Below are 23,745 nucleotides of genomic sequence, written 5' to 3'. Positions count from 1 at the left end.
AACTGTAGTCAAGGTCCTTCTTCAAGCCCCGTGGGCTCTTAATCTCTTCTTAGGGTCTCCCTCGTTCTTTCTACTCCCTAGTCCTGTTTTCACTTGAGATCTGTTTACTTCTAGGTGAATTTATGAACCAAATAGATTTTCTTTAGAATTTATTTTTCCTTCTAGCCTTTTCTTGTCTTTCTTGCCATTCTTCCTGGGGTCTTATAAAAGGCGAGTTGTTCTTTTTTATTCCTTCTTTCCCTTTCTTTTCTTAGCTGTTCTCTCTCTTTTTTCCCTATGAGAAGCTGTCTCTTTTAATACAAATTTATCTTTTCCCTATGAAGTTACTATATTTCTTCCATCTTCTTACAGCATCTCATGTTTACTTATTTTCCTATATAGTCCCCTCCATCTCTAGAAATCCATCTACAACCCCTCCCCCAAAACTCATACTCCTCTCCTTCCTTACCTATTCAGTGGGCCTCCCTGAATCCTATGAACACAGTATTACTGGAAGCCAATGAAAGTAAAACTGCACTCCCTTTTTTTTAAAAGTTTTTATTTAAATTCCAGTTAACACGCAGTGGGATTTTGGTTTCAGGTGTATAATACAGTGATTCAGCACTTCCACAAAGCATCCAGTGCTTATCACAAGTGCCCTCCTTAATCCCCACCACCCATTTAAGCTATCTCCCTTCCACCTTCCTTCCAGTACCATCAGTGTGTTTCCTATAGTTAAGAGTCTGTTTCTTAGTTTGCCCCTCTCTCTCTTTTCTTCCCTTTCCTCATTTGTTTTCTTTCTCATATTCCATATACAAGTGAAATCATGTATTTGTCTTTCTCTGACTTATTTCACTCAGCATAATAATTTAGTTTCATCCATGTTGTTGTAAACAGCAAGATTTCATTCTTTTTCATGGCTGAGTAATATTCCTCTCTGTGTGTGTATGTGTGTGTGTGTGTGCATGCACCATTTTTTTCTTTATCTATTCACAGTCCATGGGCACTTGGGTTATTTCCATAATTTGACTCTTGAAATAATGCTACTGTAAACATGGTGCATGCATCCCTTTGAATCAGTATTTTTGTATTCTTTGGGTAAATACCTAGTCGTGCAATTGCTAGATCATAGGGTAGTTCTATTTTTAACTTTCTGAAGAACCTCCATACTGTTTTCCAGAGTGACTGCACCAATTTGCATTCCCACCAACAGTGCAAGAGGGTTCCCCTTTCTCCACATCCTCTCCAACACCTGTTGTTTCTTGTGTTATTGATTTTAGCCATTCTGACGTGAGGTGAAATCTCACTGTAGTTTTGATTTGCAGTTCCCTGATGATCAGTGACATTGAGCATCTTTTCATGTGTATGTTGGCCATCTGGATGTCTTCTTTGGATAAGTGTCTGTTCATGTCTTCTGCCCATTTTTTAATTGGATTCTTTGGGGTTTTTTGGTGTTGGTTGTTGTTCTTTATATTTTTTGGATACTAACCATTTTATTACCACATTTTCTTAAGTAGTTTGGATAGTTACTGCTTCCTTTCCACAGGGCTGACACAAATTTTTATTAGAAGGGTTTGGTAGGTCATTCTGCTTCATGTTTGTCTTCCTCAACGGAAGCAGCTTTCCTGGATGCACATAAAAATTCACCGGCTGCTCGGACAGGGTGAGGTTGTTCAACTCTTCCCTCTGCAAGCTAAATAGAAAACACCTACCAAGGAATTCAGAAGAGGATGGAGACGAACATTTGTTGTATACCTTCTATGGACCTGACTCTTAAATACATGATTTAATTTAATCCTTGAAATGACCTGGCACGTAGATAATCACAGTCTTATTGTAGAAATGAAGTAAATGTACCCAGTGATACCCCTCTAAAATCCTAGAACCAAAATACACCCAAAAACAGGTCAGCCTGGCATCAAACCTATCTTTCCATTGCCATATCTCTGTTGCTGCAGCCGTTCCCTGCTCTCCGAGCTGCTGTTGTCCTAGAAGCAGTAATAACCCAGGATGTCTCTCTACTGTCATGGTTTAGACTGTGGTCACTTTTTTTTTTTTTTTTTTTTGGTATTCATGTTTTCATTCTTGAAAAGAATAAATTCTGCCCCATGAAACTACCAATTTTCCTTCTAGAAATACTTCCCTTTCTTATTATGTCATTCCGTCAAATGCATATAATTTCTCTGTAGAATTGAAGTGAATCTCAAAGTCCCCATTTCAGCTCATTTTCATTTCCACAGTTCACAAGTCTGAGTTACCGTCCTTTCACCCACTTTAAGCAGACAGTGCGGGACTGCCATTCTCCTGCCTCACTGTGCGCAGCAGCTCTTTGAGGTTGTCCTCCTGAACGAGCTGTTGGCTAGAACCCTTCACAGAAACTTCCCAAGTCCCTTCTACTTCCCTCTCGACTCTCTCTTCCTCCACCAGCCTCCTCTTCGGGAGTGCATAGGCTGCCATCCTTCCGTAGCTTTCTGAGACACCCCTCCGACACCCTGCTCTCCCTCTCAGTGGCTCTCCACTCACAGCCCCAAGATCCATCCTTAGAAACCCATCTAAGATGACAATGTCACCTTCCAACCTTTATGAAAATGTTTATTATCATCCCAAACCCACACGGTCTCTGTCTTCAAGTCCCCCCTCATACTTTGCACCTTCCTTTCATGATCTGTATTAGACAACTTGCTGAAGTATTGGTCTTTGTCATCTCTGTATCGCCATAAAGCCTACTAAAAGTAAATTATATTTGAACTTATTTTAATTGTATTTGATATATCGTTATGTAAATATATATGACCTTCATGCTGAAAAGTAGTCCGTGGTATAGTGAAATATTTTCTTTTTCTTATTACAGATGATCATAGTAGGGTTAAGCTCGCACAACTTGCTGAGAAAGATGGCAAACTGACTGATTACATCAATGCCAATTACGTTGACGTAAGCATGCTTCAACTGAAACATTTATGAAATTGTATTGAACTATGAGTTTACTATACCACTGAGCTCTACTTACATGGTGTTTAATGCATGGGTTGTATGTTAGGTAATAAAAAATACAAATCAGCAATAAGACATCCCGTGGGTAACGGATTTCAGATTAAAAAACATTCAAGTCCTTGCCGTGCTTCCTCTCATGGGTGAGAGGCCATTCAGGGTGGAAATGAATGTCAAGGTAGAATGTTTATATACATTTGGATAGGTATATACATTTGGACAGGACATCCGCTTATTTTGAATGTCCCACAGTTCCCAGCCCAATATTGTCTCGATAGCACATGATCAGCAAATCCTGATGGAGAGATTCCCAAGGCAGGCCTGGCTAAAAGGCAAACGTGTGATTTCTAAACCAGTTATCAGCCTTATAATCTCCAGCTCTTCTCAGGATACACAGTTACATGGGACTTATTAGAGCTCTCCGGGGACCACAGACCACTGACTAAGTTGACTGGTTTTTCACTGTGATCAATTGCATGTCAGTGGAGCTCAGTTATTTTCCTGACCCTGACCTCACAGTCTAGCTGGCTTCGGGTTTAATCTGTGCGGAACAGTTAATTTGAAGTGATCACCACATAGAAACATACAGAGGATTTGGTAGAAGGAACCCCCCTTGCTTCCAGAGGGTGGAGTGTGTGCATCACATCCAACATGGGCTTTGGGGTTAGAACTGGTTTTGCATTCCACCCTGTCCCTGAGTGGCCAGGAAAGCTCAGAAAGCCGCTTAACTCTCCTAAGCTCCTCCCTGTCTCCAGATCAAGGGTGATGCTTCCATTTTACAAGGATTTGGGTAAATGTCCATAAAGCATCTTGGGTGCCAGTGGGAGCTCGGTGGAGGGTAGCTGGCAGGGATCAGCCTGGCTCAGAACCAGCAGGGAGACGGGATTTCCCAACTCTGTAGACTGCTGAGCCGCAGATGCCTTTCAAAGCAGCACAATTAAAGACCAGCATAATAGATAGACTTAGATTAAATGTACTTAGACTAAAGGTGTAGAGAAGAGTGTCTGTATCAAAGCAAAGACAACTTTTTTTTTTTTCCCCACAAAGATCGTAGTTAAAGAGTTGCTGTCTTTGCTAGTACTACCAAGTTTCTCCACCATTGCAGGATTTTTTTTATGGTTTCTCTTTATAGAAGAAAATGCGCTGTCCTTAGAAACTTATATATTGAACAGCAAAAATGGTAGAGAATCAGTAATTTAGTAAAAAAGTGATTGTTACTTGTTTCTTTAGGGTTACAACAGACCAAAAGCTTACATTGCTGCCCAAGGCCCACTGAAATCCACAGCCGAAGATTTCTGGAGAATGATATGGGAGCACAACGTGGAAGTTATCGTTATGATAACAAACCTTGTGGAGAAAGGAAGGGTATGTAGGTAATCTATTATCTCATCCCCCAAAGAGTACTCAGAAGTGCTTTAAGTTGCTTTTAATAGAGTCAACATCAGGAAGCAGCAGAAGTTAAGAAGGCTAATCGGGATCCCTTTCAAGTAAGTATGACAGCTGAAAGGAAACTTAACATTGTAGGAGAGCAAGTTTCACTATATATCAAGCTATCTGCAATTTTTTTTATTTTTTTTTTTTTGTTTATTTACAGCATAACAGTGTTCATTGTTTTGGCATCACACCCAGTGCTCCATGCAGTACGTGCCCTCCCTATTACCCACCACCTGGTTCCTCAACCTCCCTCTGGTTGTTTTTCAGAGTCCATAGTCTCTCATGGTTCATCTCCCCTTCCAGTTTCCCTCAACTCCCTCTCCTCTCCATCTCCCCATGTCCTCCATGTTATTTGTTATGCTCCACTTATTTATTTTTTTTAATATTTATTTATTCTTAGAAAAAGAGGGAGTGAGCAGGGCGGGGTGTAGGGGGTGGGGGAGAGAGAATCCTCAAGCAGACTCCCCACTGACCGTGGAGCCAGATGCAGGGCCTGATCCCAGGACCATGTGATCAAGACCTGAGCAGAAATCCAGAGTCCAACAGTTAACTGACTGAGCCACCCAGGCGCCCCCTAGCTGCCTGCTACTTAAATGCATTCTTCATACAGTGAGAAAATGGGGCTGGTTGCAAAGCAGTGCAGAGTGAAATAGATTTTAATTCCCTAGAGCTGGATTCTAGTTCTGCTTCATAGTGGCTCAGTATATCCGGCCTCCCTTTCCTCGTCTGAAAGGGGAAGTTTGGACCAGATCCTTTCAAGTCTTTCAGCTCTGTAATTCTATCCCCGGTCTCCCTAAAACTACTCCCAATCACATAGAAAGAAAAGAAACTGTTTGGAAGAGTAAGGGAGTCCATTCCTGTCCCAGTGTTAGACTTCTGCTGATTTCGGGGACAACTCTTACATCGAGCATCTGAAATAGGGAAATCGTATCTTTACTTTCTCTTTTGCAGAGAAAATGTGACCAGTACTGGCCTGCTGATGGTAGCGAAGAGTACGGGAACTTTCTGGTCACTCAGAAGAGTGTTCAAATGCTTGCCTATTACACTGTGAGGAGTTTTACTTTAAGAAACACAAAGATAAAAAAGGTGAGCCCACAAATGAAGGACATCGCCAGTTGAGTAATACATCTGGTCTTTTTTTAAGTGAGTGGGTGCTACAAGCAAACAGGCGGAAAATATAGAGAATTAAAGGCATTAAGAGTTCTTATCACAGCCCCGTCTCATCCCCAGAGGCGTCTGCGAGGTCCTAAGGGCCCACCATGGCTTTGGAGCCACAGTGGTCGTGGGGCCAGTGGTTGCTATCAGTGTGAGGCACAAATGAAGGTTCCGCTCCTCGTGAGAACTGCACCTCCAACGAAAAATACCACAGATGGAAACAAGGAAGGAAAGAAAGACAATGACTTAAATCAGAGTTCTGCGGAGAAACGTGTGTGTGTTTGCGTGTGTGTGTGGTGCGTGTGAGGGACATTGAGAGAAAGTTTTTTTTTAAGGTTTTATTTATTTATTTTATTTTAGAGAGAAAGTGTGTGTGTGTGAGTGGGAGGAGGAGAAGAGGGAGAAAATCCCCAGCAGACTCTGTGCTGAGCTTAGAGCCCAACACTGCGCTAAATGATCCTGAGATCATGACCAAGAGTCAGACACTCAATTGACTGAGCCACCCAGCACCCTGCGAGAGAGAGAAAAAGAGAGAGATTTAAGGAATTGACTTCACACCAGAAATTCAGGCAACATTTTTACGTTTTAATCACAAAGAAAATTCCTTCTTCAGGAAACCTCAGTCTTTATTCTGAAAGCCTTCAGTCAGTTGGAGAAAGCCTACCCACATCACTGAATGTACCTGCTTTACTTGAAACCTATCAATTTAATGTTAATCACACCTAAAAAGTACCTTGACAAGGAGGAGCCCGTGGCCAGCTCAGTCAGTAGAGCCTGCGAGTCTTGATTTCAGGGTTGTGAACACCCACATGGGGTGTAGAGATGACTTTAAAAAAAAATCTTAAAAAAAAAAATCCTGACCAGAACATCTGGTATGACTGGTATTTGGCCAGACTACTAACGACCACAGGCTAGTCAAATTCACACATGCAAGTAACCAGCACGAGCGACAGCATATTTTTGTACTTCTCTCTGTACCACCGAACTCCGGCTGCTGTTTAAGGACCAGTGCGTGTGCACGTGTGTGTTTGCGGGCGCGCACATCCGCGTGGGCTCCTGTGACCAGCTCTCTGAACCCTTGCAGGGCTCCCAGAAGGGACGACCCAGCGGGCGTGTGGTTACACAGTACCACTACACTCAGTGGCCTGACATGGGGGTGCCGGAGGACTCGCTGCCCGTGCTGACCTTTGTGCGAAAGGCGTCCCACGCCAAGCGCCATGCTGTGGGGCCCGTCGTTGTCCACTGCAGGTGAGTCTGAGCCGCGTTTTGAAACCCACGAAGTGGCTTCCGCTAACAAAGAGGGAATCCAAGGAGCAAAGGCTTTGCCAAAATCAGGATGATTTGGTGGAGTGAGGGGAGTGAGATTGCACGCCCATTTTCAAAAGCTTTGACCACTAGGACATGAGTATGCCGGATTCAGAATTTGATTGCTGAGCATTTCAAAGCACCAGATATTTTTTATGATGTTTATTATTCTTTTGAACTGTTGAATTGGATTTTAGCGTATTAAATGTGTGAGGCAGGAGGAACAATGTTTTGTCATTAAAGAAACTTTTATTACTACATAATGTCATAAGATAAAAATGCTTGGGACATAACCCCTGTCCCCCGGAGTTAGTGGTCTCTTGTAGAGTTGTTATGTCAGTTTTATATGAGAGAAACCAAAACGCACAGAGGGTGAAGAATTTGGCGAAATACTTTTAAGTTGTTTTTAGACAGTTTGGGATCAAAATTCTTTTCTCATTTTTTGAGTTCTCTCCAATATATTAAGGTGTTATCAACTCATCTTTACTCAATTACTTTATTTCCAAGGCTAATTTGATGAAGAGATAGAAAGATATTTCAGAGAAAGAGAAAAAAATGTGTCAGAGGTTTTAATCAAATATTTTTCAGTTAAAATTAAAATAACAGGGCGCCTGGGTGCCTCAGTCATTAAGCTTCTGCCTTCAGCTCAGGTCATGATCCTGGGGTTCTGGGATCAAGCCCCGCATCAGGCTCCCTGCTCAGTGGGAAGCCTGCTTCTCCCTCCCCCTCTCCCCCTGCTTTTCTCTCACTGTTTCTCTCTCTGTCAAATAAATAAATAAAAATCTTAAAAAAAAAATAACAGTTAACATTTACTGATTGTGTGCCACGCTTTCTGACCACACGAATCAAGCTGATTTCTATGTACACTATTTTTATCAAAGCGGCGTGTGTGGTTTTACAGAACTAAGTGTTTTCCTTTGATAAACAGCTTATCTGACACATTCTAATTATCTATCTCAGGAGTTATCCTCAAAGTTTGAGAGACCTATCTTGAGTTTTTTCATCTGTTAGCCTGATGATAAGCTGAGAGAAGGAGGAAAATGCAAGAAGAAGAGCTCTGAAGGTCAGGGATTGTTTCTTAGCAAATGGAGGAGGACCAGGGTATTGTGAGGAGCAGGTGCTAATTTTCCACTCTAGCACTTCCTACTTGTCGGAGATTTGAAAAGACTCCCTGTCCCTGAATTCCGTCCCTCCGGTAGAGGCTTTGAAGAAGTCCATAGATAATGGCCCTTTAGAAATGACTGAAGTTATGCTTTATTCCTCACAATCTCCCTGAAACGATATTTTCAGCTGAAAGCCTTATCAAATTCTTTTTCCAATTAATGTGAAAACCTTTACACAAACATGTCTACCCGGCAACACAGACCCAGGACCTTTTCTTTTCAGAGTTGGCTGAAGCCGATGCTTTCATTTGCCTCAGATTAAATGTCTAGATGCTGTGCTCTGATACAGAATGTTTTCATTCTCTCTCCTATATGATGATTAATAAATACAATTACTGAAAATCTTAGACTCTCAAGTGAGTGAATGAATGAATTAAAAATCTCCCACAGAAATAAGCTGTTTTACAGTTTGACCTGTAGCCCCACATTAGACAGCGAACAGTTTGTTACTTGAAGCATTATGCTTAACAACGAAACAGTTTGGTTTGGGACTGCTAAATTATTTATTATGTGGCTCAGTCGCTTGGGGAAGAAAATCATTTTAATTTCCAAGATAGCCAGGAGTGACCTGTCTTCAAATGTACCTAATGCTTGACGTTGAAACGGTTCTTGCTTTGCGTTCTCTCCAGCGCCGGGGTGGGAAGAACCGGCACGTACATCGTGCTGGACAGTATGTTGCAGCAGATTCAGCAGGAAGGAACCGTCAACGTGTTCGGCTTCCTAAAACACATTCGCTCACAAAGAAACTATTTGGTGCAGACCGAGGTATGAGAAAAAGGATACTTGTTGTTGTCCTTGTTGTTGTTGTTCTCCCCCCTCCCCCACCGAGAAGGACACTATTTATCTAAGGGCTGGAGGTGTCACAAAATGCTAACCCTGGATGGACCAGACTCTGTTTTACCGGGCTGAGCCCTCTCCTAGGGCTTCTGTATTAAAATACGGCCAGCTGGGGGGCTGACAACAACAGAAACATCCTGCCTTACAGTTCTAGGGGGTAAAAGTCCAAAATCAAGGTGTTGGCAGAGCCATGCGGTATCTGGAACCTCTAGAGGACGATTCTCCCTGGTCTGAGTTTCTGGTAGCCCTGCCTGCTCTGGGAGGTAGCAGCCTGCCTTCATTCCGTCTCTGCCTCCATCTTCCCAGGGCTGTCTTCTCTGTGTGTCCAAATTCCCTTTTCTTAGAAGAGCGAGTCACTCCCTCATCTTAACTAGTTGCACCTGCAGCAAACTTGTTTACAAACACGGTCACATTCCGAGGTCCTGGTGCGGGGTGGTTAGGGCTTCAACATATCTTTTTGGGGGGACACAGTTCAACCTGTGACACTGGGTAATTGCAGTATATGTCCTAGAAGGACCAGCTACATTTTGTCTGTTGAGGGACCGAATGGGGAATAACTTTGAAATGACACTGATGACAGAGAAGATTTAAAAAAAAAAAAAAAGAGTCAGTGGATCAGGCAGCGCCCCTCCCTGCTAGCAAAACCTCAGATTTTTCCTGAATATAGTGAATAAATGCATTCACTTTCATATTTTAGAAGTATGAGTTATGCTCAAATTATACCTCTTTTTAAGCCCATACAGTGTCTATGATGCAGGACAAAAGTCTGTATATCTGTATTTTTTCCTCCTGTTTCTAAATAAAAATGAATTTAAGTTGTAAAGTTTGTATGGCAGCTTGAGAGCGATCAGAGACAAATGGCCAGGTGGGTGGTAATCGAACCAAACAAACTTCATTCCGTGGAGGAAAAGACAGTGTAGTCAGATTGGACCGGGGAGGAGTCCCATACAGGAAATAAGAGACAACTATTAAAAACTGTACATAAAAGTGCACTAAGTTATATAGGACTGGCTAAGAGGAGACTTGGAATGGACAGAAGAAGACCCATGAGAAATACAGAATCAGCAAAACATGGAAGCAGGTGGCAGGTTTGAAGGCTGGGCAGAGAGCGTTGTTTTCTCTCTTTCCCACCCATGCCAACCCATACGAAGGAAAGAAATGAGGGGCGAGAAGAGTTGTGTTGTCTCCTGACTGCTTCCTCACCTACAGCTGATTACCTGCCAGGGCTAGTAAGCAATCTTCGGTGGGTCCATCCCTGCCATTATGTAAGACATAAGTCCATCAGTGAAAAATATCAACTTTTGTACTTCAGTATGTTTAAAGAAAACCTGAAATAATGTTCCCCTTTGTCATTGTTTTGCCAGGAACAGTATGTCTTCATTCACGATGCTCTGGTTGAGGCCATACTTAGCAAAGAGACTGAAGTGCCAGACAGCCACATTCATGCCTATGTCAACACGCTCCTCATTCCTGGACCAACAGGCAAAACGAAACTGGAGAAACAATTCAAGGTGAGTTCTCTTGGAAGCCTCTTGGATGCTACCATCCAATTAAGTGTTCCTGCATCTTCTTATTTGAGTTGACAAGGCCATGTGGGTGGGTTCAGAGCACAGTTGGTGCAGTGCCTTTGTGGTGTTCTTGACAGTGGGCAACAAAGCCACGTGGTCAGTTTCAAAGAGAATCTTAATTTTGACTAGCAAGAAGAAAAGTTCTCAAGAACTCTAGATTAATGTTTGCAACGGCAAACTTGGTCCAAGAAAGGAGGACACAGAGCATAACAGAAGGGACAGGCAGACCTCATAATACAGACGGCAGAAGTGCTCTTTTCCCTTTGAAAAACCCAGACCACTTCACGATGAGTGATCCGGCTCAGGCTGTTCATGCCACTCGTGGGGAAAAATCTGTCTCACTTGAAGGCCCTAGACTAGAGAAGAGGCCACCCCAGAACAATAGCTCTTCAACCCCAATTTCTCCCACCCACCTGTCACAAGGCAGTGAGCTAGAGAAGGGAGTATGTTTTGTTCAATACCATACCTTCTACAATCCCAGTTCTCTGGCTTCCAGAAATCTGTCAGCAAAGAATTCAGAAAGTAGATCTTACGGGACCCTGTAGCTGTGCTAGGGGGATTTGCCTAGTTGTGGTTTTCCCACAGAATGGATATCCTAACCTCTTCCTTCCCAGGATTCCCAGAGAAGTAGGGCCAATTTCTGAAGAAGGATATCTAGAAAAAAAATCGAAGGACCCTGGAAAAACCCAGGAGAGTGAACAAAGCTTGAGATCTCAGGGTGGTTGTTTTCGTCTTCCCCCCAGTCTACAACATAAAAGATATTAGTCACTACGAATTCCTTTTGATTTTTTGTCTATCAGTCAGCACCTCTTGTGGCCTTGGAGGAGTAAAGAAAGATGAGAGGTGAATGCTGTGCTTTGAACCTCCTGTCAGGAAGACACAAATATTTTTATTCAGCAAAGCTTATCTGCGTGACAACAGAACACTAAAGAAAGAGAAAGTATGAAATTTGGCTTCCAGAAATAGATAATAAAGGAGTATAAAACATAAACATTAGGTTGTTAGGATAGCTTTCTTCTAAATTAAAAAATATGTAAAATTTTTTTTCATTTTTCAACAGAATTCTCATTTTAGCATGACTTTCCCCTACGTAACTGCGTAAAAGAATTGATATGGCTTATGTTAGATAACCCAGGATCAAAATAGAAATATCAACTCTGAGGCCAGAATCTTAATTAAGAGAGGGACATTTGACTCTTTCATCTTAACACCTAACTGCGGAGATACAGAATGCGTGTGTGTGTGCGCGCACGCGCGCGTGTAAGATATTAGTCATTCAGGTTTCTCCACAGATACAATTGCTTGAAGTAAGTCACGTGTCTGTTTATTTCTGGGTATTTATCTGCAGGAAACAAAAACACTAACTCAAAAAGATACCTGCACTCTTATGGTCATTGCAGCATTATTTACGGTAGCTAAGATATGGGAACAGCCTAAGTGCCCACTGATGGATGAACAGATAAAGAACATATAGTGTATTATTCAACCATAAAATATAATGAAATCTTGCCATTTGCTACAAGATGGATAGACTCCAAGGACATTATGGCAAGTGAAGTAAGTCAGAAATAACTCAGGGAAATAAGTCAGAGAAAGACAAACACCATGTGATACAACTTATATGTGGAATAAAAAAAAAGTTCATAGATGCAGAGAACAGACTGATGGTTGCTGGAGGCAGAGGGTAGGGGATGGGCCAAATGGGTGAGGAGGGTCAAGATGTACAAACTTCCAATCATAAAACAGATAAGGCACAGGGATATAATGTACAGCATGGTGACTATAGTTAATAATACTGTATGGCATATTTGAAAGTTGTTAAGTGTGTAGATCTTAAAAGATTTTGTAACTATGCATGGTAAAGAATATTTATTAGACTTATGGTGATCATTTTTCAATGTATACAGATACCAAATCATTATGGTATACACCTGAAATTAATGTAATACCATATGTCAGTTATACCTCATTTTATTTTTTAATTTTTAAAATTTTCTTCAGTTTAAATTCAATTAATTAACACGTAGTCTATGATTAGTCTCAGAAGTAGAGTTCAGTGATTGATTAATTGTATATAACATAATGAGTTGACTTTAAAAAAATAAAACAGAGATTACTTTTAAAAATATAATGGAAAGAGGTCCATGGCAGTGGGTACATGGGGGAGGAGAGATTACTAGAGGGAAAGGAGATCCTGAGGAGGGGCAAAGGGACAGGACTCAAGATGAGGGATTGGGGCAAAATGCAGGGACACCTAAAGGGGTGTGGATAGCAGGAAGTGTACAGGCTCCAATGCTGGAGACTGAGGGAATATCCTGTGGCTTCTATTCCCTGTGTGACACAAGAGGGATGTGTGTGGGGGGATGGGGTGTGTGTGTGCACGGGCATGGGGTGGACCTGGGTGTTTGTACGCATATTCTAAAATGAATATGTTAAATAGCTACTGGAGGCAGAAGAGTTAATTTCAAGCAATCTATACAGCCCTAACCCTATTCTCAGCACCTAATCCAGTCAAATTAGAAATTGACCATGAAAACCTACCCTGAAAAGAATTCAGATATTTGGACAATGAAAATGTTCTTTTAAATAATTGACCTATTAAAGAGCCAGTTATAAAATCTTTAGAATTAAAGGTCAACAGAAGCATTACATAGCACAAATTGTACAATACAAGTGAAGTTGTATCTAGAAAGAAATTATAGCCTTAACCAAATCATTTGAGAATAATAAAAAAAAAAAGCAAACGAAATAGGCACATTATGTAAAAATGAGAAGAGAAACATGGTACACCCAAAGAGAGAGACAGAAAAATTTTAAGAAAATTAAAGCTTTATTAAATTAAATTAATGTAGATTAAATTAAATTAAATAGAAAGTTAAAGTAATTAAATAGAAACAGAGATGAAACAAAACCAGATGTAATTTCTGTCAAGACTATAAAACAAAGAAATCTGTGGCCAGATTCATGAGAAAACGAAGGAGAGAGTACACAGAAATAAATGTTAAGATAAAAAACAGAGATATAATTATAAATATTTTAGAAGTGTTTTTCTAACTTAAAAAGCATAGTATGAACATATTTGTGACAATACATTTGAAAACCTACATGAAAAAAAATTTTTAAGAAAAAGTGAGCAAGATACACTTACAAAGAAATGAGAACTCCAACTAGAGCAATAAACATTAAATAAATTGTATCACTTGCCAAAAATCTCACCTCCAAAATAAAATCTGAACTGAAAGAATTACCAAACTTTTAAGGAACAGAAAAATTCCAAACTCTAGGGTAAAATATCTAGGTATAAAACAAACCCAACTATTTTACTGGAATAACTTTGGTACCAAAACTGTACAAAGATAGTATAAATAAGGAAATGTATAGGCTAGGTTCATTTATGAACCTAAATACTAAAATTCTATTTAAAAATATCAGGGTGCCTGGGTGGTTCAGTGGGTTAGGCATCTGCCTTTGTCTCAGGTCGTGATCTCTGGGTCCTGGGATCGGGTTCCCTCCTCAGTGCGGAGCCTGCTTCTCCCCTGTCCCTTCCACTCCCCTGCTCATGCTCTTTCTCTCCCTCATGCTCTTTCTCTCCACTCTCTCTCTCTCAATAAATAAATAAAATCTTTTTAATAAAACCAGCAACTCAAATCCAGCGGTGTTTTTTTTTTCTTTTTGAATATTATGACCAATTAGGGTTCACAGAGTTTGTTTCAAGAATGAAGTGAAGATTTAACATTAGAAAATATGAACAAATTTAGTTCTGAGAATTGTATAGCCCTCTCAAAAGATGTAGAATAAACAGTAAATAAAATTAAGTGCTATTCATAACAAAAACTCTTAGTAGGTTAGAAATAGAAGGAAGCTTTCTTCATCTTACAGTGGCTAAAATATACATGTCACACATAAAATTTAAAGTTGGAAATTTTCGTAGGTTAAAAAAAAATAAGAAATGCCAGCTGCTGACACTATTAGTCAATACTCTACTGGAAATCAGGTTAAACAAAAACAATGTATAAAAGTAGAAAAGAATTTGCAGATGATACACTTGTCTAGATAGAACATCAAGAGAAACAAGTCAACAAGTATATATGAAAATCAATAGCATTCTAACTCATTAGCTATCAATTGTTAGATAAGATATTAGAGCAAAAAGAGCCAATTCAACAACCACAGAAAGCAGAAACAAAAATTCTGCAGTCTCAGAAATAAACTTAACAAAAGATGCAATGAATGTGTAGATGAAAAAACTATAAAACTGAAATGAAGAGCATAGAATTAGATCCAACAAATACAGATATAATTTTCCTGAATGGAAATGTTATGAAGATGTTGGTTCTCCTAAATTAAGTATAAAAATCAGTGTGGTACCAGTCACATTCCCTCAAGATTTTTCCTGGGAAATCAAGAAGTGATCTTAAAATTAACATTTAGAAAAGTAAAGAGCATAGATATCCAAAACAATACTAAAAATAAAAAATGAAATAGAAACGTGTTACGCAGCATATGGAAGACCTATTATGCAGATATGATCCACTAACATTGAAGAACAGACAAATCAGCCAGAGGAACCATGCATACGTGGAAAGGGTTATTGGGTAGATAGGATACCATAAATGAATGAGGGAAAGACAGACTAACCAATAAGGGAAATTTCCATGTGGAAACAAGTAAAATTAAGTTCTTACCACACCTCAAACACTGAAATTATTCAAGATGGATTAGGTACCTAAAGGTAACTGCAAGGTTTTATAAGTATTTTAAGAATAATATCAATATATATTTTGAAGACATCAGGGTAGAAAAAGACTGCTTAAATAAAAACATAATTTGCAGAAATCTTAAAAAATTATTTGGCTCTGAGTGTGTGATTAAAGAAAACAAAGAACTTAACAACTTTTTAAAGATTATAGACTTACATTCAAGACATCAAAACCCTCTACAAATTTAATAAATGATAGTGCAGTAGAAATACAAAAAGGCAATCATCAAAGAAGAAACCTAAGTGGCTAATGAATGCTACAATTCACAATTTCACAGTAATGAAGGAAGTGCAAATCAAAACCATGGTCTACCACTAATCGTCCATCACACTGTCAAAAATTAAATGCTGATGACTCCTAATTCCATGTGTGGGTGTTAAGAAACATACAAGAGATGCTCATTGCTACAAAGTTTAGGAAAGCAAAATATTGGACATAATCCTGGCATTTGCCAGTTGGGGGAATAAACATCAAATAGATTATTTGTGAAATGGAGTACGAAAAGAATGAATGAAATCCAACTATATATATACATATATACATATATGTATATGCACACACACACACACACACACATCCCATGCAATTTACCCCCAAGTACAGTGTGAGATGTAAGTAGAAGACAGAGCGGCCACCTACAGAGGAAGCCATGGGGAAGATCCTGCTAGGGCTGAACATCAAACTAGAGGACGTTCTGTGCTGCTTCTAGCTCCCCTCATGTAGAGAACATCGATGTGCCAGGGAGTAAGTTCAAGGAATTCTTGCAAATAGATATATGCATATTCAGTATCTTATCTTGGTTTCTTGGTTGGGTCACATGTGTGTGTGTGTTTGGGTGACTTAAATAATCTGTGTTTTTCCTTGACTTCCTTTCTCAGCTCCTGAGTCAATCAAATATCCAACAGAGTGACTATTCTACAGCCCTGAAGCAATGCAACAGGGAAAAGAACAGAACGTCTTCCATCATCCCTGGTGGGTTATACTGAATGGGGGGGGGGGTCTTTTTTATAATAGAAGCCTTTGAGGCAATATGACAGTATTTTTACACATCTTGGAATGAATTGATTCATTCAGTATTTTTCTAATTTTGCCTGATAATGTATCTGTTAACAAGGACTCTTAAATCTTTTTTTTTTTTTAAGATTTTATTTATTTATTTGACAGGCAGAGATCACAAGTAGGCAGAGAGGCAGGCAGAGAGAGAGAGAGAGGAAGCAGGCTCCCTGCTGAGCAGAGGAGTCCGACGCGGGGCTCGATCCCAGGACCCTGGGATCATGACCTGAGCTGAAGGCAGAGGCCTTAACCCCCTGAGCCACCCAGGTGCCCCAGGACTCTTAAATCTTGAAGTCCGTCTAAAAAATGTAAAACACATAGAAAAACTAGCATACAAATCAAAGACACTCAACTTGAGACATGCAGCTGTGCTTTGCAATGTGGGGGTGGGGGAATGGGGTATGGAGCCGTGAGCGTGGTGGTTCCTGACGCATGTTCTGTGTTCCAGTGGAAAGATCAAGGGTTGGCATTTCATCTCTGAGTGGGGAAGGCACAGACTACATCAATGCCTCCTATATCATGGTAAGTCAGAGGAATCACTGGAAAGCTGCCTGCCAGCTTGTGCTACCAGAACCCAAACCAGCATGGGCTTCCTGAAGCAGTGGCTGCAGAGAGCGGTTAGCACCACTGGTGGGCGGAAGTCAAATCTAATGGCCGCAGACCACCGCCTGTACGGGCGGATAGAACAACAGCATTCCTTGATGTTTTTATGTGTGCTGGGACTGGAGAACCCTCAAGCAATTCAAATCAGTAAATGCAGGAACCAAACTCCCCATCGAGGACTAATAAGATAGAACGTGTGCACTCAGCCATCTAAGAGGCTCCATTTCATTTACCCTGAACAGACCCAGGATAGGGCAGCTTCAGAAAATCCTGTCTCCCTGGCTTTACCATAACCCAGGTGTGCAAAAGTGTTGACCCAGCAGACTGGGCTCATTTGGAGACCTGGATTTCTAAAGACACAAACCTTTCCTTCTGTGTTTAGATTTTCTGTGGGGGAGGGTGGGTTTAGTGGGCTGTTTTGTGCCCCTCGTTTCCATTTCAGGTCTTTCAATCACAGAGCTTGGCTTCAGATGAAAAGGTTGTAATTCCCATGCCAAAATCACTGTTTCATTTATCCAGCAAAGAAAATATATAGAACTATTCAATTAGAGAAAGACAGTTATCAAATGATCTCTCTCTGATTTGAGGAATTTGAGAGGCACACCAGGAGGTCATGGGGCATTGGGAGAGAAAAAATGAAACAAGATGGGATCAGGAGGGAGACAAACCATAAGAGACTCTTAATCTCACAAAACAAACTGAGGGTTGCTGGCGGGTGGGGGAGAAGGGATGGGGTGGGTGGGTTATGGACACTGGGAAGGGTATGTGCTTTGGTGAGTGCTGTGAAGTGTGTAAGCCTGACGATGCACAGACCTGTACCCTGGAGCAAATAATATATTATATGTCAATAAAAAAGTAAAAAATAAAAATAAATTTTAAAAATTAAAAAAAAAATACAGACTATTTAGGACTATCCATGCAGAAAACAGGGAGATGTGTGGGAGTAGTATCCGAATGCATGCCACATCCAATGAGACCATGGGAAGAAGGAATAGGACCTCAGAGACCCAGAGCAGAAGAGGTAAATGAGCCATGATTTTAGTGCACAGCAACATGGAAACCATGACCAATCCAATAGCCCCAGGTTCCACATTTCTGCAGCAAAATCTGCAGAGTGTCTCCTGATTCCTCTCCGATGGAGGAAGGTAGGGTGTCTGGACACCAAGAGGGTTCTGTTATCAGTAGGTGTACGATCGGGCATCTTGCCTTGGGACTTGTGGAAAGTGAGAAATATAAACCCCCCTCTGGATTTCCATTCTGTCTAGTGTAGGAGACATGGTCTCTGTGCCATCTTGGTAAGTCTGCTCCTAGACGCGGTAGCTAGGTAGACTTGGGCATAACACTTAACTTCTTAAGCCTCAGTTTCTGTCACGTAGTACTTCTGTGAGACGTAGGGGACTTAGGAAGAAGAAAATGCTAGTCCTACGCCTGGTGTATAGAGGCATATAGAATGCCTTGTAGACATCAGCTATAATGATCACGTTGTTATTTAGCAACACAACCTAGAAATAAAAAGACTGCCTTGAGTTAAGGTCCATTAGTTTAAACACATATTTGGAACATTTAAAGTCATATGCCAGACTCTTTCTATCTTCTTTTTGGTTCCGTAGGGTTACTATCAGAGCAATGAATTCATCATCACCCAGCATCCTCTTCTCCATACCATCAAGGATTTCTGGAGGATGATATGGGACCATAATGCCCAGCTGGTAGTTATGCTTCCTGATGGTCAAAACATGGTAAGCCCCCCCCCAAAAAAAAAACCACACATGGTAAGCCCCCAGTCTCTTTTGGTACTTGCCTTATAGGAGGTAGCAAGTCACAACAGCATACCAACAAATTAAGTAAATTTTTTCGACTAATTAACTAATGTCCCTGGAGTTGTACCTTGTTTACTATTGGGCCTCATTTGGTTATGTCACCTCCCAGGTCTGACATTGTTGAATGACAGTTTTTTTTTTTTTTAAAGTAAGTTGAGGGGCGCCTGGGTGGCTCAGTGGATTGGGCCACTGCCTTCGGCTCCGGTCATGATCTCAGGGTCCTGGGATCGAGCCCCGCATCGGGCTCTGTGCTCCGCGGGGAGCCTGCTTCCTCCTCTCTCCGCCTGCCTCTCTGCCTGCTTGTGATCTCTCTCTCTGTCAAATGAATGAATAAAATCTTTAAAAAAAAAAAAAAGTAAGTTGAAATGAACTTACATTTAAGTATGCTGTGATACTGCTTAAGAAAAATAGAACTGCAACATGCTGTCAGTCCATATGCTTCTGTTTACATTTAAAAAAAAAATAAAACTCAGGATATTTGGAGAGTCCCTCAGTTTAAGGAGATCTATAGAAGTACAAAAAAAAAAAAAGGCCTATTCTGTTCATGCTTTGCACATATACTTAACTGGGAGATTTATTTCTTAGCTCTATTAGACTGGCCATTCCAGATGACATGGGAGGCTGCCGAGCTCTTAAAATCACTTGAATCTTCTCTACTCAGTTATCGTTTACAGAAGTTAACAACTTACCATTGTTACTGATGAGCTAAGCTCAAAACAACAAAGCAATAGTTTGGTTTCTTAAGTGTAATATTTTATTCTCCGCCTCAAACTTGTGTAAGCCTCAATATTTGAAGAGTATGTTTTGAGATCCAAAGAAAAATTCGAGTTGAAATTTCTGCGTCAACCAGTTAATTTCATTTTGCAGTCTGACTTATTAAACATTTGATGAAAATCCTACTTCTTTGTTATTTAATCCTCCAGGCAGAAGACGAGTTTGTTTATTGGCCAAATAAAGATGAGCCTATAAACTGTGAGAGTTTTAAGGTCACTCTTATGACTGAAGAACACAAATGTCTGTCTAATGAAGAAAAACTTATAATTCAAGATTTTATCCTAGAAGCTACACAGGTATGGACATAATTGACAAATTTTCATCTTAAGTTTTCAAGTTATGCTAAATATATGCTGGTTTAAGGGTCTTCCCTAGAAATAAAAAGGAACCTAATTTCTTATAAAACTAATTACCCAAATAATCAGTTTTATCTTTTCACTTTCATTTTGAAAATCCTATGGAATCATTAAACATTCATCGCCACTAAACTGCACCATGGGAAATCAAGGATTTCTCTTGGACTCCAAAGTAGTTCTGACAGAGCTTAAATTGAGAATAAACTCAGCAAAAAAAAAAATAATAATAATAATAATTTCATTAATCCTAATTCTCATGTTTTAAGGGAAATTTTTATCTTGAATTCTTCTAAGTAAAATGGGGAAAATATTATCTACCAAAGTGAGCGTACTGCTATCTACCAAGAGACGGCGTGTTATAAGTGAACAAGAGCTCTGACAATGTGCAGTGGAACGAACTGGGATAGTTTTGCTAATTCCTAGTTGTCTGTAAAGAGCAATCTGAATTCCTTGTCAAGAATTATTTTTAGAATTCTAGTACAGTACATAATTAGTTATACAGCTACAGTGAAATGCTAACAGATACTGATAATAGGGAGTAAGGCATGGGAGATGCAGAGTACGTCCCCAATCGGAGAAAGCTTAAATCATGTTTTAGATGATTTCAATGTTGCACTTTACTATACTGTAGTTCTGAAAGTGGCAAACCATATAGAATTTAGGTTCTGTCACTTATTTCCCGTATAGCATCTGACTGAGTCCACTTTAGCAATCTGGGGTCAGAGGTTGGAGGGCTCCAAAGCCACGCAGACTGGGCTGGTCCCTGACGCACGAACCGGCAGACTGGATGTCCATCCCCCTTGCCAGCATCTCCCCACCCTGTCGCGTAATCCCACTCTCCCCTCCATTGATGCTGGTATTTGTAGGGATCTATGTTATTTTTAAAACAAATGTTAACATGGAAGACGTCTTTTTTGTATTAAGTAGTGGCACAGAGACATCTTTGGTACATGATTTCAGAGTTTGATTGCCATCATGAACCCACAAATGAGACTTATTTTTAGAATGAAAAAGAGATTACATCTTCATATGAGAAATGAGGCATCACAGCGGTTTCTTCCCTCCGAGACGGAGGATGGACCGTAACCGCTGCTGTTCCCCCATGCATGTGATTCGGTTTTATTCCCTTCCTGTCATGCCTGATTTCCCCCGTTATTCCACTTGTAATAAACTGTCACTCACCGATAGGACTCTTCTAAAAATATTAACTTTTCTCTCTTCTTACAGGATGATTATGTACTTGAAGTGAGGCATTTCCAGTGCCCCAAATGGCCAAATCCAGATAGTCCCATTAGTAAAACTTTTGAACTTATAGGTATTATCAAAGAGGAAGCTGCCAACAGGGATGGGCCTGTGATTGTCCATGATGAGTAAGTTCCTGTCTGCACACTCTTTCCTGCCTGAGCACTGTCCAAGTGATCAGAGAGTTCTGTTTTCTTGGTACTAACATAATGCTCTAGGCCAATTGTGGTGACTCAGCCAGGGGAGATGATCAGCTTTTTATAAATAAGGTTAATATAGAGTCCATTGTTTTGTTTTGTTTTGTTTTATTTTCACTTCTTTTGGAGCTCCTGTTGAAGGCAGATGATGGGTACCTGATCACAGGAATGCGCTCTTCCCTTGTTTGCTGAGAACCCTTTGTGTAATGAGTCAGTGTTATGGCACTTGGATTTTCACAGGTGCAAACCAGAGAAACATTTCTAGGTTATTGAAGTACCAGATGGGATTTGATTAGATTTTATTTACCAGGAATAGGAATCTGTCCAATAGATCTTTCCAGGCTCCTGTTATGAACAAATAAAAAAAAGTGTATGCTAGGATTACATGTTATATATATATTAGATATTAGTTATAACTTGTCAGATCATTGTGATTTATTGCCAGCCCCTTCTAGAGTGTAAAAATAAATGTAGGGGCGCCTGGGTGGCTCAGTGGGTTAAAGCCTCTGCCTTCGGCTCAAGTCATGGTCTCAGGATCCTGGGATCGAGCCCCGCATCGGGCTCTTCACTCAGCAGGGAGCCTGCTTCCCCCTCTCTCTCTGCCTGCCTCTCTGCCTACTTGTGATCTCTATCAAATAAATAAAATATTTAAAAAAATAAATGTATAAGCAAACATTAAACTTCTATAAAACATCCCGTTACTAATATCATAAACACTTGCTGATGTTTCAAATTAAACCTTAGTTCTCTACAAGAAAAAGAGACATTTCATTAAAAAATTTCTGTGTTCCCACTACGAAGTGGTCAAGGCTTTGTGAGTTCCAAATGTGAATGTTTGATGCATCTGAATGGAGTCTTTGTCCCTTCCCTTTGCTTCAAGGCATGGAGGAGTGACGGCAGGAACTTTCTGTGCTCTGACAACCCTTATGCACCAACTAGAAAAAGAAAATTCCATGGATGTTTACCAGGTAGCCAAGATGATCAATTTGATGAGGCCAGGAGTCTTTGCTGACATTGTAAGTAAAAGAACAGTGAACCAGGGGCGCCTGGGTGGCTCAGCGGGTTAAAGCCTCTGCATTTGGCTCAGGTCATGATCCCAGGGTCCTGGGATCCAGCCCCGCATCGGGCTCTCTGCTTGGCTGGGAGCCTGCTTCCTCCTCTCTCTCTCTCTCTGCCTGCCTCTCTGCCTACTTGTAATCTCTATCTGTCAAAAAAATAAATCTTAAAAAAAAAAAAAAAAAAAAAAAGAACAGTGAACCGAACTTTCACTGTTAGAGAGCTGCTTACTTTCTAGAGGCTGCAAAAATCATTTTATCATGTTTCCAAAAAACTCACATATTGACTCACAAATATTACCAGGTAGTATTTGAGCTGAATTACAAGTTAATCAGTCCACAGTCTATGGAACTGGAATAATAATAAACATTTAAAGTTTATCTTTTAGAAAATTGATGGGTAATTTTTTTTTTTAATTTGACATGTCTCTTTTTGCAAGACTCGCCGTAATTCTGAAAAATACCCTCAGTAGAACCACCAACTAATCCAACTTACCCCCCAAAATAGTTACCTTGGGGCGGGGTTCAAGTTCTGGAAAGCCTGAGAACAGTCAGAAGACAGATCTCGAAGACTTAAACATTGTTTACTTTTTTCTGAAGCCGAATTCAATTTTGGTACTTAACATGTGGGTAATTCCTGGGTACTTTTTAAAAAAATTTTTTTTCTTTTTACTGAATCTTTTTCTTTTTTTTTTAATGTTCAATTAGCCAACTGGGTACTTTTAAAAAAGAGAAACTTGTACAATCAAGAAAGAAACAGCACACTTAGGTCTCAACTCTGAAAATGATTTGGAAGTTTTTAATATCGTAGAAAGAAGGGCTGGAAAGACCAGAGGGAACCTCGTGCAAATGCCCCAGCGGGAGACCCGTAGGTGGATACAGTAGTCACAGACACAGCTCCGACTCCCTGGTCTGTAGACATAGAAGGGTCCATCTCTAAGGCTTCATTCAGTCCAGACCAGTTGGCCAGGAAGCATGGTAACCCTCGCACACATGCACTTCAGAGGAGCACTTATTAAAAGTCATTCAGGCCAGTTGAATTATGTCAAGCTGCTCCTATGTGGAATTGTTTTCCAGAGACTGAACTTCCAGCTGGCTCATGAATGCATCGAATAATGCACTGATTCACACATGGGCCCATTGATTTTCCACTATGATGTTAGTCACTGCCTCACATTCTCTGCAACTGCCTTTTGTCTCCACCCCCAGACCCCCACTACCACCCAAATTGGCACCTGTAAGAGAACTCCTTATTCTTCTGTGTCTCTACTCTGAGACCATAGCAGGGCCCATGCTCACGTTCACTCGAAGCAGGGCATAGGACCAGGCTGGTAGAGTGTGAAGAATATTTGGTAAAAAGTGGGTCTGACATGAAAAAGTGCTCCACATCACTTGGCATCAGGGAAATACAAATCAAAACCACAATGAGATATCACCTTACACCAGTCAGAAT

The 23,745-nt window shown here is 40.5% G+C and overlaps 1 protein-coding gene across 4 annotated transcripts in view; it reads left to right on the top strand.

The window, feature by feature from the left end:
• Positions 1-23,745, top strand: part of PTPRZ1 (protein tyrosine phosphatase receptor type Z1) — a 181,579-nt gene that overhangs the window by 155,586 nt on the left and 2,248 nt on the right. For all 4 annotated transcript variants that reach the window (XM_046021050.1, XM_046021049.1, XM_046021048.1 and 1 more), the window contains 12 exons: positions 2,831-2,913; positions 4,201-4,335; positions 5,356-5,490; positions 6,644-6,807; positions 8,657-8,792; positions 10,229-10,375; positions 16,071-16,164; positions 16,694-16,767; positions 18,459-18,587; positions 19,592-19,738; positions 21,026-21,168; positions 22,118-22,253. In XM_046021050.1, the coding sequence (XP_045877006.1) occupies positions 2,831-2,913; positions 4,201-4,335; positions 5,356-5,490; positions 6,644-6,807; positions 8,657-8,792; positions 10,229-10,375; positions 16,071-16,164; positions 16,694-16,767; positions 18,459-18,587; positions 19,592-19,738; positions 21,026-21,168; positions 22,118-22,253 (1,523 nt within the window). The remainder of the gene's footprint in view (positions 1-2,830; positions 2,914-4,200; positions 4,336-5,355; positions 5,491-6,643; positions 6,808-8,656; positions 8,793-10,228; positions 10,376-16,070; positions 16,165-16,693; positions 16,768-18,458; positions 18,588-19,591; positions 19,739-21,025; positions 21,169-22,117; positions 22,254-23,745) is intronic.

The sequence above is a fragment of the Meles meles genome, chromosome 10 (assembly GCF_922984935.1).
Source record: "Meles meles chromosome 10, mMelMel3.1 paternal haplotype, whole genome shotgun sequence".
Taxonomy (NCBI): Eukaryota; Metazoa; Chordata; class Mammalia; order Carnivora; family Mustelidae; genus Meles; species Meles meles.
Note: the sequence above shows the minus strand (reverse complement) of the source record. Positions and strands in the feature narration are given on the sequence as shown.